This window comes from Trichechus manatus, unplaced genomic scaffold (genome assembly GCF_000243295.1).
Source record: "Trichechus manatus latirostris isolate Lorelei unplaced genomic scaffold, TriManLat1.0 scaffold00026, whole genome shotgun sequence".
Classification (NCBI taxonomy): domain Eukaryota; kingdom Metazoa; phylum Chordata; class Mammalia; order Sirenia; family Trichechidae; genus Trichechus; species Trichechus manatus.
In genome coordinates this window covers 19,871,330-19,884,776 of record NW_004443962.1, presented here as the reverse complement: position 1 = coordinate 19,884,776, position 13,447 = coordinate 19,871,330, and the positions used below count along the sequence as shown (strand labels likewise).

General features: G+C 43.8%; 1 protein-coding gene across 2 annotated transcripts in view; it reads right to left on the bottom strand.

The window, feature by feature from the left end:
* Positions 1–13,447, bottom strand: part of DRD3 (dopamine receptor D3) — a 65,703-nt gene that overhangs the window by 21,915 nt on the left and 30,341 nt on the right. For both annotated transcript variants that reach the window (XM_004373669.3, XM_023728855.1), the window contains one exon: positions 9,194–9,306. In XM_004373669.3, the coding sequence (XP_004373726.1) occupies positions 9,194–9,306 (113 nt within the window). The remainder of the gene's footprint in view (positions 1–9,193; positions 9,307–13,447) is intronic.

Below are 13,447 nucleotides of genomic sequence, written 5' to 3'. Positions count from 1 at the left end.
TTAAGAACTTCTCCCTGGATGTTTTGATTAAGTACTTCTGAAATGGAACCCCGGAATGTGTATTTTTAACAAGCAAGTGAATCTTGTGATTGGACAAATTTGACAAAGTCTGCATTAGGGACATTTTCTGTGTCAAAGATTGTTGTTAACTTTGGAAAGAAGTGAGAGGAGAGACTACATTTACCACTGTTGCATTAAACTTTTTTTCTTGTTATTTTTTAAACGTGATTAAACTTCTAGAATAAATGAGGCCCCACGATTTGATTCCAGGGTTTTGCTGCTAGGAAGCTTGTTACAGGTGACTGAGACTTTGAGACTGTTCCGGAATTAGCCATCGGAGGGCACCAGAATGCAGCAAGAACTCTGCCAGCTCGTGTTGGGTGAGAAGTCTGCGGCACACCTTGGGGCTCTCCAGGCCGTCGGGAGGGCCGGGCGCCTCTGCTTCCTGGAGCCCTGCAGGGACCTTGAGTTCCCACCATCGTAGACTGCTCAGCCTCTGGTTTCCTCTTGAGTGACTACAGATGACTACAGGCTGTGCCAGCACATCCTGGATGGCAGGGCTGGGCTTGGTTGGAGAGGCTCAGCCCAGGGCCCCCTCTGACCAACTGGCTCGCCATGCTCACTAGGGCATTCCAGGGCCACCCCGCCAACCCCATGCCAGGCCACCCCTCCTCTCCTTGGTTTAAGCTCCGTGATCCTGAGCCCTTTCTGGTGTGGATTACTCCACTGACTTTAACGCTGTCGGTGTGGCCAGGTGTGAGTCTGTGGGCTGTAGAAACAGACTGATAGGGGTCTGAATCCCAGCTCTGCCACTCAACTGCGTGGGCCAACGATTTAACCTCTCTGATATTTAATTTCCTCATCTGTAAAATAGCCCAAAACCCACCGCAGTCGAGTCGATTCCCACTCATAGCAATATATAGGACAGAGTAGAACTGCCCCATAGGGTTTCTAAGGCTGTAATCTTTATGGAAGCAGACTGCCACATCTTTTCTCCTGTGGAGCAGCTGGTGGGTTTGAACAGCCGACCTTTCGGTTAGCAGCTGAGCACTTAACCACTGTGCCACCAAGGCTGCTTCTCTGTATAATAGGGATAATAATTCCTACCAGAGATTGAATGAGATTCTTTCTGCAAAGTTTTTAGCACATAGTAAACATTCGAAGAACACTATTATTATGATGATGATGATGATGCTAGCCCAAGAGATCTGTGATTACTCGTATCAGCGGGTTTATGGATGTCCGCCCCTCCTTCCTGATTACTGGGGAGCATTAAATTTATTTATCAAACAAATATATAGCACTTTTTATGTGCCAGGAACTGTTCAAAGTGCTTTACAAATATTAATTCATTTGATCCTCATAATAACCCTTTGAGGTAGTCTCTATTAATCTCCACTTAATAGATAACTGAGGCCCAGAGAGGTTAATTAACTTGCCCAAGGTCACATCTCGTTCTGCTGTGCATAGGATCCCTGTGACTCAGAACTGACTCAATGGCACCTAACAACAAAAACAAGGTCACACTGCTATTAAATGGTAAAGCAAGAATTGAAGGCAGGCCATCTGGCTCCAGAGCTCAGGGGCCCAGACTGTGACCTCCCACCTCAGCATCTCTGCAAAAGGCAGTATGTTATAGTAGAAAGAGGCTGACCAGTTCTCACTCTGCACCTACTAGCTCTGTGATCTTGGCAAGTGACCTAACTTTCTAGCCTCAGAATCTTTATTTGTAAAATGGGGATACTGCACCTCTCTTGTAGGGTTGTTGTGCGGGTTAGCAATAATGAATGAAAAACTCTTAGTGCTTGGCACATAGTACATGCTAAACAGTTGTTGTGGACTTAGCCCCAGACTCATGGTGACCTCATACACAACAGAAGGAAATGCTGCCCTGTCTTGCACGGTTGTGATCCATGGGGTTTTCACTGGTTGAGTTTAGGAAGTAGATTGTCAGGTTTTTCTTCCTAGCTCATCTTAATCTGGAAGCTCTGCCAAAACCTGTTCAGCATCATAGTGTCCTGGAGAAAAGATTCTCTAACTCCGTTGAAGTAAAAATCAAAAAGATTTATTGAAGCCGAGGTAACGTTGTAATGGGGGATCATGCAGCCTCAGGCTGAAGCTCACAGATCTCAGGGGAAAATGCAAATCACAAGTAATTATAGTGCTGAAGGGGGAAAATAAAATGACAGTATTCTCATTGGTTTACAGTAAGTAAGGTCAGTCAAAGGCGGGATAAAATAAAGCATAATCTTTAGCATTATTGGTTACATGAATACACTGATTGGCTAAAAGACATAATTGAAAGACATGGGGTCAAGGGGGGGGGGTCATGTTGGTTACAAAGCAATGACGTGATGGATATTTTCAGGAAAGGTTGATTACCAATTACTTTACTCAGAGCATTAGATCTCCGGAGGAGAGTGGAAACAAAGAGTTGCCATGATGGATTACTTTGCCTAGTATGTCAGAAAACCAGAGGAGACAGAGATCAAAAGCTTCCATGATACCAACCACTCTAACTAGGATCATAACAGAGGGTACTGGACAGGGTGGGAGAAAAATTGTAGAACAAAAAATCAAATTTGTAAAAAAGACCAGATTTATTGGTCTGACAGAGACTGGAGGAACTCCAAGACTGTGGCCCTAAGACACCTTTCTGAACTGGAACAGAAGCCATTCCTGGAGACTACCTTTCAGCCAAACCATAGACCGAAAAGGAAAAAAAAAAAAAGCCAAACCTGTTGCCATCGAGTCATTTCCGACTCATAACGGCCCTATAGGACAGACTAGAACTGCCCCATAGGGTTTCCAAGGAGCACCTGGTGGATTTGAACTGCTGAGCTTTTGGTTAGCAGCTGAACTCTTAACCGCTACACCACCAGAGTTTCCAAACCATAGACAGGCCCATAAAATAGACAATAACACCGCAGAGGAACGTGCTCCTTAGAACAACAATTATATGAGATCAAAAGGGCAACATTTGCCCCAAAGCAAAGATGAGAAGGCAGGAAGGGATAGAAAATCAGGACAAAAAGAAACGGGGAACCTAGGACGGAAATGGGGAGAGTGCTGACATGTTGTGGGGAATGAATCCAATGTCATGGAACACTTTATGTACAAACTATCAAATGGGAAACTGATTTGCTCTGTAAAATCTCACCTAAAGCACACACACAAAAAATAATAATAAAGGGTTAAAATGGCAACAACAACAACAAAAAAGTTGCCATGAAGTAGTCACATTCTTTAGCCTAACCGCAAAGAAACTCATTTCTTTAACAATAATGGGTTGGTTCCTAGGCTGCAAAGGTAGACTCTTGGGGAAAGGTCACGTGGAGCTGCTAGGCAGCAAGTATGAAATCTAGATGAAAGACTACATTGAACTCTTAGGGTTAGTTCAGTCACTTTACAGATAGGTCAGATGTCTCTGTTTTGATTCTATATCCCTTATCATTAGCACCGAGCCCTGGTGGCACAGTGGTTAAAGCTCAGCTGCTAACAGAAAGGTCGGCATTCAAACCCAGCAGGCACTTTGTGGGAGAAAGATGTGGCAGTCTGCTTGCATGAAGATTTACGGCCTTGGAAACCCCATGGGGCAGTTCTGCTCTGTCATATAGGGTTGCTATGAGTCGGAATCGACTGCGTGTCAGTGAGTTTTTTTTTTTTTTAATCATTTAGCAACACACAAGCCTCCACTGACAGGTGAATGGTGGCTGTGTATGAGGTGCACCTCCAGGAATCCAGCCTGGGTCTCCAATGGAAGGTGAGAGTTTACCAATGAATCACTAACAACCTCAGATAAACGGTAGCTTTTTTTATTGTTGTTTCTAGAGTCATGAAAGTTAGGGTTAGCCTGGAGGTAGTCAGGGCATTGAAGACATAGGAAATGTGTCTAGTTTACTCCAAACTACAAGGAAATGGCACCTACGGAGATGGGCTGTCCGCATGGCCAGAAGCCTCTTCCTTGGCGCCTGGTTTGGGAAATAACACTGGAGCCATTATTCCCTGTCCTTGAATGTGACTTGGTTGGAGATGGACTCACAAGGACTCACAAGGACACATCAACTGGACCCTAAGGTATAAAAATAATAGCTAGGACAATCTTGGAAAATGTCTTTTAGGGAACTTTTCACAAAAAATAATCAAACAGCACAAAAGACCTGCATATTTTCCACTCTTACCTTTTTCTATTAGCATTTAGTAAATAGTAAGACTTGTTGGGTCAATGAAGACCTCCTGACTGTCCTTACTGAAACCTGTACCAGTGTTTATCAAGAAACACAATTCAAAATGTAGAATCACGGTGATTTGGCAGTTTCTCTGACTCTCATGTCTGTGACTGGGGTCCTTGTGGCTTGTCACTGTACTGAAGATCTCAGCACCCTTGCAGAGCGTAACCTCCGCCTGTCCCAGGATGAGGGTGGTGGGTGGCGTTGGGGGATTGGATGAGGGTGCCTCCTTAGAAGCCGGCAGTGATGGAGGAAAGCTGCTGGCCTGGGCGGGAGGGCCTGACTTGAACTCCCTGCCTGGGTTTAATGAGCCCCAGAGCTCTGTGTGGCCACATTTCACCACCTTTTATTTGGTCAGACAGGGGGCTCAATAGCTCTTTAGTTCTGTGGACTCCCCTTGTGGAGTTGTTGAAGGAGAAAGTTTTTTGCAAATGATTGGAAAGCCTTTTGCAAATATAAAGTGCTTATTTAGATGCAAACTAAAAATCCAAGGTGCCTGTGACTCATCTGGTACCTATTGTGCTCACTGCAAAGACGCGGAGGCTTGCCTGTGTGATGGGTGCCGTTTGAAAGCCACTTAAAGAACTCCCTGGCGAATGAATTTGGTTGCATTATTTCCAGGCTCCTCGAGGAGAACGCTGGTTCTCACTGCTCGGATCATGTCCTTCTGCTCTGACACATTCTCAGCCCTCTCCCTGAGGGACATCTGACCCAGGATGCACAGGGAGGGGGCTGGCCCGTTGCGGAGGCAAGGCGCTGAGGGGGTGGGGGCTCCTGCTCATGAGGACTTCCCACTCTGCCTTTTAAAAAAGAAAATGCGGCATTAATCCTTGCACCCAGAGCTATTCCTAAGAATCTAATGACAGTAGTATTACTTGTTTTCAAAAGACCTTTTATCATTTCCCTTTCTTTCCTACAGTCCTTACCACCCTGTTACTACAAACCAGGGATTCATGACCAAAAAATTCTGAATCCATTTGGTCAGGTTTGTCAGACTGGTGACTGGCATTGTGTGAAGACCAAAGGTTTACGTGAATGACTGCATTTTGAATGAATTGACCAGATAGTTGGCATCACATGAACAGAATTTAATGCTGTGTATTGTAAACTGCTGTGAAGGATGATGGAGAAAGTTTTCCAAGGGTTATTTTCATTCCCAGCATGGGATGGAGCTCTGTTCTGAGGCTTGGTGAGAATTGGCTTATATAGAAATACAAGCCAATGGAGCCTCTTCCGCTGGGATCTAAGGCATGGCTTGTCCTTCCAGGTTTCAGGTAGGTGAGTGCTATGCATTCTGGGAGTTTCCTAATAGGGACAGAAGTCAATTTAAGGTTTACTCTTGTTAGTTTTATCTTAAGTGGTGAAAGTGGAGGCATGTGTTAACATGACTGTTGCCAGGAAAAGGGTGCTCTTGTGTACTTTAGAAAAAAGTGCCCCCCTCCTGGCTGGCAAATTGGGAAAGATCACCCTCTCTAGGCTGACTCCAGGATTGGCAGATGAGGCACTGGCTGGATTTCCATTCCCTCATCCTTGGGCAGGGCACAACCTGCACAGCTTCAGCCATCATACCCTGTGTGTGTGAATATGTGTGCGTGGAGTGTACAAGCACACACTCAAGAGGGTGGGGAACAGGGTGAGGAACTCAGAGAGTTGGGAGGGGGCTGCCCAATGCCTGTCCTAGAAGCTCTCTATAATACAGCTCTTCTCTCCTTCCTCCCAAGGCTAACTTTCTCCCCGTCTCTCATGTCCTTCCTGAAGATGTATGAACACTGGCTGACCTCAAGAAGTGACCACTGAATTCGGTTTGACATTCTTTGCTCAAGGCTCTCTAATAGACACATCAGGGAGATTGACAGGTAATAAGAAGCTAGGTTGAGTATATGTGTTTGGGGTGGTGGAGATAATGATAAAATAAACCAGATACTGTCCACTACTTTGGCAAATAATGTATTCAAAAAAACAAAACAAAACAAAATACATGTATTAAATGTCCAGAGGATCCCTGATGGCGCAGTAGTTAAGAGCTCAGGCTGCTTACCAAAAAGGTCGGCAGTTCGAATCCACCAGCCACTCCTTGGAAACCCTGTGGGGCAGTTCTACTCTGCCCTATAGGGTCTCTATGAATTGGAATCAACTTGATGGAAATGGGTTTGGTTTTTTTTTTGGTTAAATGTCCAGAAATCATACAAAAGACTTAGAGGCTATAAAAGGAGTTCTGTTTCCAGAGAACTGAAAATATTATAAATCTCTCACTATCCCTTTACTTTTTAACAGCTTTATTGAAATATAATTCACATACCACACAATTCACCCATTTAGACTATACAAGTACCATTGAATTGTATGCCTTAGTATATTTACAAAGTTATGTAGCCATATTTAGTATATTTACAGTAAAGTCAGTATATTTACAGAGTCATGCAGCCATATCCCTTTATTTTTAAACACACTCTTTAATGGTATTATTTCCAACATTATGGACATGTTCTTTAATTTTCCTTCTTAGTTGGACAGCAAATCAAGGAATGTAAGTCGAAGACCTTCCAGTTGGCTGGCTGGTCTGCCGTACCACCATAGGACTGTGTCCATTCTTTGGTGGTTGTTTTTGGGTGCTGTCAAGTCGGTTCTGACTCATAGCAACCCCATTTGACAGAGTAGGACTGCCCCAAAGGGTTTTCTAAGCTGCAATCTTTACGGGAGCAGATCACCAGGTCTTTCTCCTGTGGAGCTGCTGGGTGGGTTTGAACTGCCAGCTTTTGGGTTAGCAGCTGAGCATTTAACAATTACTCCACCAGGGCTCCTATTCTTTGGTTATTGTTCAAAATTCCCATTTTAGTACATGAAAGGAAGTTTAGGGGTGTCCATGCAGAGGGCACAACACTGGGCCATGTGAACGACAAACACAGGGAAGTGAGGAGGGCTTGCACTAGGATCTCTAGCAAAAGACAAGTTGGAGAGGCCAGGACATAGTTACAGAGACAGCATTAGGAGAGTTCAGAGGAAGCTGAATCAATTGGAGGAATCTGGATGGGCCTCATGGAAAAGAAGCAGTTTAGTAGACGTTTGGACACAAGAAGGTTATAGAGTAATCTAGAAAGAGATGAGATTGATTGAGGCCATATTGTGAAAAACTTTGAATACCAGGCTGTGGAGGTAACTTTAACTTTTATTCCTCAGGCCAAGAAGACAATGAAGGGTTCTGAGTAGGGCCATAGACATTAGAACTTTACTTTTGAGGGATTAATTCTGAGAGTGGTGTGAAGGACCAATCAGGAGACTGTGGCAGAAGTCCAGATGAGAGGTCACATGAGCCTAAGATAAGCAGGGCCATTAAGAATCGAAAAGTAGGGATGGTTTTGAAAAAAACAGCAAAAGTGGAGTCTATAAGCATAGACTGTTGGATATGGGGGATGAGAAAGAGAGAGGAGTCAAACAAAACCCAAGATTCCAGGAGAAGTGTGGTGTCAATGAGAGATCATCAAGTCAAGAGGAAAGCCTTGAAGTACTTGGTTTTAGACATTTTGAGTTGTAGGGACCAATGGGGTATCTACCAATGGGTAGTAGTGTGATGGGAATTCAGGGGAGAAGTTAGAAGTGTGGCTAGAGGTTTGGGGAGTCTTAGCACAAAATTTCTGAGTACTAACTTGGTGTCAGATAGTAATGGGTTCAAATCCTGGCACTGCCCATACTAGCTGTGTGACTTAGTGCAAATTCCTCAATTTTTCTAAAAGACTGGAAATAAAGATAATAATAGTTATTATTATAAGTAATATTATCTTAATAAAGATAATAGGAGTTATTTTGAAAATTAAATGAATTACTGTGCATCAAAGCTTCAGCACAATGCCTGGAATGTGGTTAAGTTCTCAATAAATGGAAGATCTTATATAAGATCACCTGTTGGAGCTATAGGAGCCCTAGTGGCACAGTGGTTAAGTGCTCGGCTACTAACAGAAAGGCCAAGGTTGTTGGTTTGAATGACCAGCTGCTCTGCAGGAGAAAGATGTCTACTTCTGTAAAGATTTACAGCCTTGGAAACCCTGTGGAGCAGTTCTACTCTGTCCTATAGGGTCACTATGGGTCAGAATCGGCTGGACAGAAACAGGTTTGGCTTGGTTTTGAGTTGGAGCTATGGAGTGGGTGGATGGTATTACTGGGAGAAACAGTGAAGAAAGAGAAGAGATGGGAGGGGAGGGGGGTGGGTGAGGACTTAGAGAAGGAAAGTTGGAGGCTACTGACCAGCAAAGAGAGTCTAGAACAAGGGCAGTGAATTCAGGTACTCTTAGGTGGATGGAGTGGGGTCAAAATCAGAGAAATCCACTCCAGCAACCAAAAACGAATTTAAAAACCTCGCTTGCTTTCCTTAACTCTGTGAAGAAAATATATAGATCACAGTCATACTTTCTGAAATTGTCTTTCTCCCCCATTCACTTCTTTCCCTTCTCTCTCTTTGCAAATCCTCCCTTGCCTCTCTCTCTTTCTCTCTCTCTCTCTCTCTCTCTCGCTCTCTTCTCTGCCCCACTTCCAAAAAAGAAACCCCAACAACAACAGGAAAAATTCCTCCCCAATTCATGTCTGCTCATGCTTTTGTCCTTTTCCCCTTCTCCCTTTTCTCCCAATTAGAAATCACAGAAGCCCCAAAGAAGGATGGAAAAACAAAATCAGAATCCACTTCAGGGAGCAGGAGAGAAGAAAGGCTAGGAAAATTTATAGGATAATTATTTCTTTCTGATCACAGGGGTTTATCCTCACTCACACCATAAACCATAGTTTAAAAGAAAAGGAGAGGAAAGAAAATGTCCCAGAAGGAAGGCAGTGGCAAGTTCTGCCTGACCATGACCCCAGTGCTCTCAAATGCACCCTGTGCCTCACATACAGTGAGAGCAACTTCCCCAGGCCAGATTCCTCCTGCCCCCATGTGGGCCTCTTCTCTCCTAAGGCTAGAAGGGGAATGCCAACCCTACCTGTCAATGCTGATGGCACAGAGGTTCAGGATGCTCGCTGTACACATCATGACGTCCAGGGTGACAAAAACATCACAGCAAAAGCGGCTGAAATTCCAGACTCCGCCTGTCACCTGGACATCAGAAACAAGGATATTAGTGTTTCCTCCAGTGAAGGAACAGCAATCCAATCAACTCTACAGCCTTCCGCAGGCTGCCAGACACAGATGCTGACATGCTCTCTCTGTAGTTGGTACTATAATTACCATAGGGCAGGTGGGCATTGAAGGAGTGCCAGGCTGCCCAAGATCGGTCACTCACAAAAGGACAAATTTACAGAAAGTTAGGACATCAGTGCTGGAAGGGATCTTTGAAATCAATTAGTTCAGTGTTTCTCCAAGTATGGTTGGTTCACAGTGGGGTGATCGTTAAAGATAAAGATTTCCAAACACTTCCCTAGACCGGCTGAGTCAAAATCTATGGACCTGGGGCTCATGAATCTTTATTTTTAAATAAACATTCCCAGTCACACCAAGGTTTGAGAATCACTGATCTAGTTCAAACTCAGGAGGCAACTAAAGCTGATCATGGTTAAGTGATATGCCCGTAGAGGAACAGCTGGTAGTAAAAGAGCTTGGGTGACTGCCAGATGTGTGTACTGTGCCAAAAATGCCTCTTGGAAGCCCTCCACCCAGTAGAGAGCTCACCAGGTACCCAGGAAATAAGCTGAGAGCACATTTTTCATAAAACTTAACTCCAAAATGAAAATCTATCTGGCTTCTGGTTTTAAAGCTTGGAAGCATCCTGCAACATCACCTCTAAGAACCTATGTAAAGTAGGTCTATGCCAATATGCCTGCCTTGGACACCCCTGTCCAAATCACCAAGTAGTGGGGAGAAAGCCTGGGTCCAGGGGATCGGGGAGGAGCATGGATCCTTCTCTACTATTCACAGAATTAGTGAGGATGATCCCAACCTCATGCATTTACACATGTGTTCCCAGCTCCATAACTTACGCTTATTAAAAAGTCAGGAAGTTGGGGCAGAGCCAACATGGCGCTATAGGCAGAAGCACCACACCGTCCCTCTACAGTAAAGACCCTAAAAACTAAGTAAAACAGTTACAATTGTCAATCCTGGAACCCTAAGCAGCAAATGAGGTAACAAAGAACTCATCCAAGCACCAAATGGAGTAGAAGTCTGACAGAAAACAGAGAACAAGGAGAGCTGCAGGGAGGCGGTCCCCTGCCAGCTGGCATGGGATAGCCATTTTGGGCCCCTCAGCTACCAAGAGCAGTGGACAGGGAGTATGGGAAGGCAACTTCATGGAGCTCCCAGCAGGAGACAGAGCACCCGATAACCAGGAATGTACACTTTCCCACTCCCCACCCTTCTTACCTCTGCTTGGCCTCCACCGCTTTCAAGTGAGACACCAGCTTCTTGCCCTTGGATTCACCCTACCCCCCACCAGCTGGTTCCTTCAGTGCCATTTTTTTTGTTGTTGTTGTTGTTTTGCTTCTTTTTGTTTTGTCTCTCTCTTACCTCCTTCCTTTCCTTTCTGCCATCTAGCTGGCACCGTGTACCATCTCCACTGCTTTTTGATGGGCTGTGCTGCTCCACTTGGCTGGGCAGCTGCTTCTTCTGTCTGCACTGCCACGCCAGTGAGCTCCCTTGGGACGTTTTTTTTTCTTCTCAGTTTCTTGACTCTTTCTAACTTCCTTCCTTTCTTTTCTCCAGGTGCCATCTCTGCTGCTTTTTGTCGGGCTGTGCCACACCACTTGGCTGACACTCAGCTTCCCCATGCTGGTAGGCACCCTAAGAGCATGGTTTTTTTCCCCTCTCTCTTGGTTTCTTGTCTCTCTCTACCTTCCTCTCCTTTCTCCCAACCAACTGGCCAAGTATGCTGTCTCTGCAGCTTTCTGATGGACTGTGCAAAACTGCTCAGCCGGGGAGCTGCAGGAACACAGATTTACTAGTCTGCACCACCATGCCAGTGGGCTCCCCCAGGACATTTTTTTTTTCTTTCTCGGTTTCTTGTCTCTCTCTACTTTCCTTTCCCCCTACCACCTGGCAGCGTGTGCTGTCCCCACTATTTGTGACAGGTTGTACCACACTGCTTGGCTGGGGAGCCATTGGCACATGGCTTCCCCAGTCCACACCGCTATGCTAATGGGCTCCCTTGGGGCATTTTTTGTTGTTGTTTTTGGCCTCTGTTTCTCTCTCTTCTTACCCACACCCACTTAGCTCCACACATCACATCCTCCCACTTCTCTCCTGCCTAACTGCCATACACACTGAGTGCCACATGCCTCAGTGGCACAGGTGCAGACCACTGGACCCCACCCTGCACAGTCTCTGGCCCTGCCCTGTTGGCCCCAATACGTGCCACTAATGACCCATCCCCCTCTCTCCCTCTCTGCTGGACCTGCCCTGCTGCACCATAGCTGAGTGACCAGCCCTGCCCACCTGGACAAGGTGGTGAGAAGTATCATGCCCACAGATGAACAAACAACAAAGAATGCCTAGCCCACCTTCCCAGACATAACCAAATTAAAAAAAAAAAAAAAAAGCAGAACAAAACAAAACTACAATCAATAAATGGAGAAAATAATTCCTGAATGTCCCGAAGACAGCAGACAATATCAAAACATATTAAAAAACAGGATAGGATGGCTCCAGAAAGCATCCAAAATAAAATACCAGATGATCTTCACATAGAAGAAAAGGTACTGGAACTACCTGATAGGGAATTCAAAACTCCAATATTCAGGGCTCTCCGAGAGATGAAGGAAAACTCAGGCAAAAATGAGGAAAAAAGACAAAATCATGGAAAAGACAGACAAAACAATGAAAGAATTCAAGAAAATAATACAGGAACAAAATGTCAAAATAATCAAACAAGCAGAAATCATACAAAAACAGCAATTAGAAATGCAGAAGATGAATAAGATTTCAGAAATGCACAGTGCCATAGAAGGTTTTAGGAGCAAATTTGAAACAATGGAAGATGGGATCAGTGAAATTGAAGACAAACCCTTGTATACCACTTTGTTTGAGGAAAAATCAGAGAAAAGAATGAAGAAAAATGAAGAAACCCTAAGAACAATGTGGGATACAATCAAAAGCAAAAATTAGTGAGTGATTGGAGTTCCAGAACAGAGGGAAAAAATGAAAAACACAGAGAGGATCATTGAAGATTTAATGACAGAAAACTTCCCTAACATCATGAAAGATGAAAAGCTGACTATCTGAGAAGCTCAATGAACCCCATATAGGATAGACCCCCCAAAGGAAAAAAAAAAAAGACATATCATAATCACACTCACTAAAACCAAAATCAAAGAAAGAATCCTGAGAGCACTTCAAGAAAAATGAGAAGTCACATACAAAGTGGAAACAATAAAACTAAAGTCTGATTACTCGGCAGAAACCATACAGGGAAGAAGGCAATGGGATGACGTATATAAAACTATGAAAGAAAAAAAATTGCCAAACAAGAATATACCCTGCAAAACTCTTGCTCAAATATGATGGCAAAATTAGGACATTTCCAGATAAACAGAAATTAAGGGAATTTGTAAAAAGCAAACCAAACTTATAAGAATTATTGGAGGGAGTCCTTTGTTTAGAAAACCAACAACACCAGATAACAGTCTGAATCTAGGATGCAAGACCACATCAGCCTGATATCAACCTAGGTAATGAAATCTCAAGGACAAAACAAAGCTAAAAAATTTACCACAGGGAACCAGAGAGGTCAATCTATAAATGACAACAACATCAGAACAATAAAAGAGGGAATAAACAGTGTAGCTATAGAACTTGTAAGTGGAGAGGAAGTCAAGGCAATATCAAGCAATAAAAGACTGGTTCAAACTTAGGAAGATACGGATAAATTTCAAGGTAACCACAAAGAAAGTTAACAAACCTACTCATCAAAAGAAGAAAAACATAAAGTCTCAGTAAACACAAAATCTACAAAAGCAAAAGAAATGGAAAAAAAAATCCACAAACAAAAGTAATTCAGCACAGGAGAGTAAGAAGAACAAAGAAAACATCAGCATCACATGAGAAAAAGCACTAAAAAATGACAGCAATAAACTCACACCTATCAATAATCACACTGAATGTAAATGGCTTAAATGCACCCATAAAGAGACAGAGAGTGACAGAATGGATAAAAAAACAAGACCCATCAATATGCTGAGTACAAGAGACACACCTTAGAAACAAAGACATAAATATATTAAAAATCAAAGGATGGAAAAATATATAT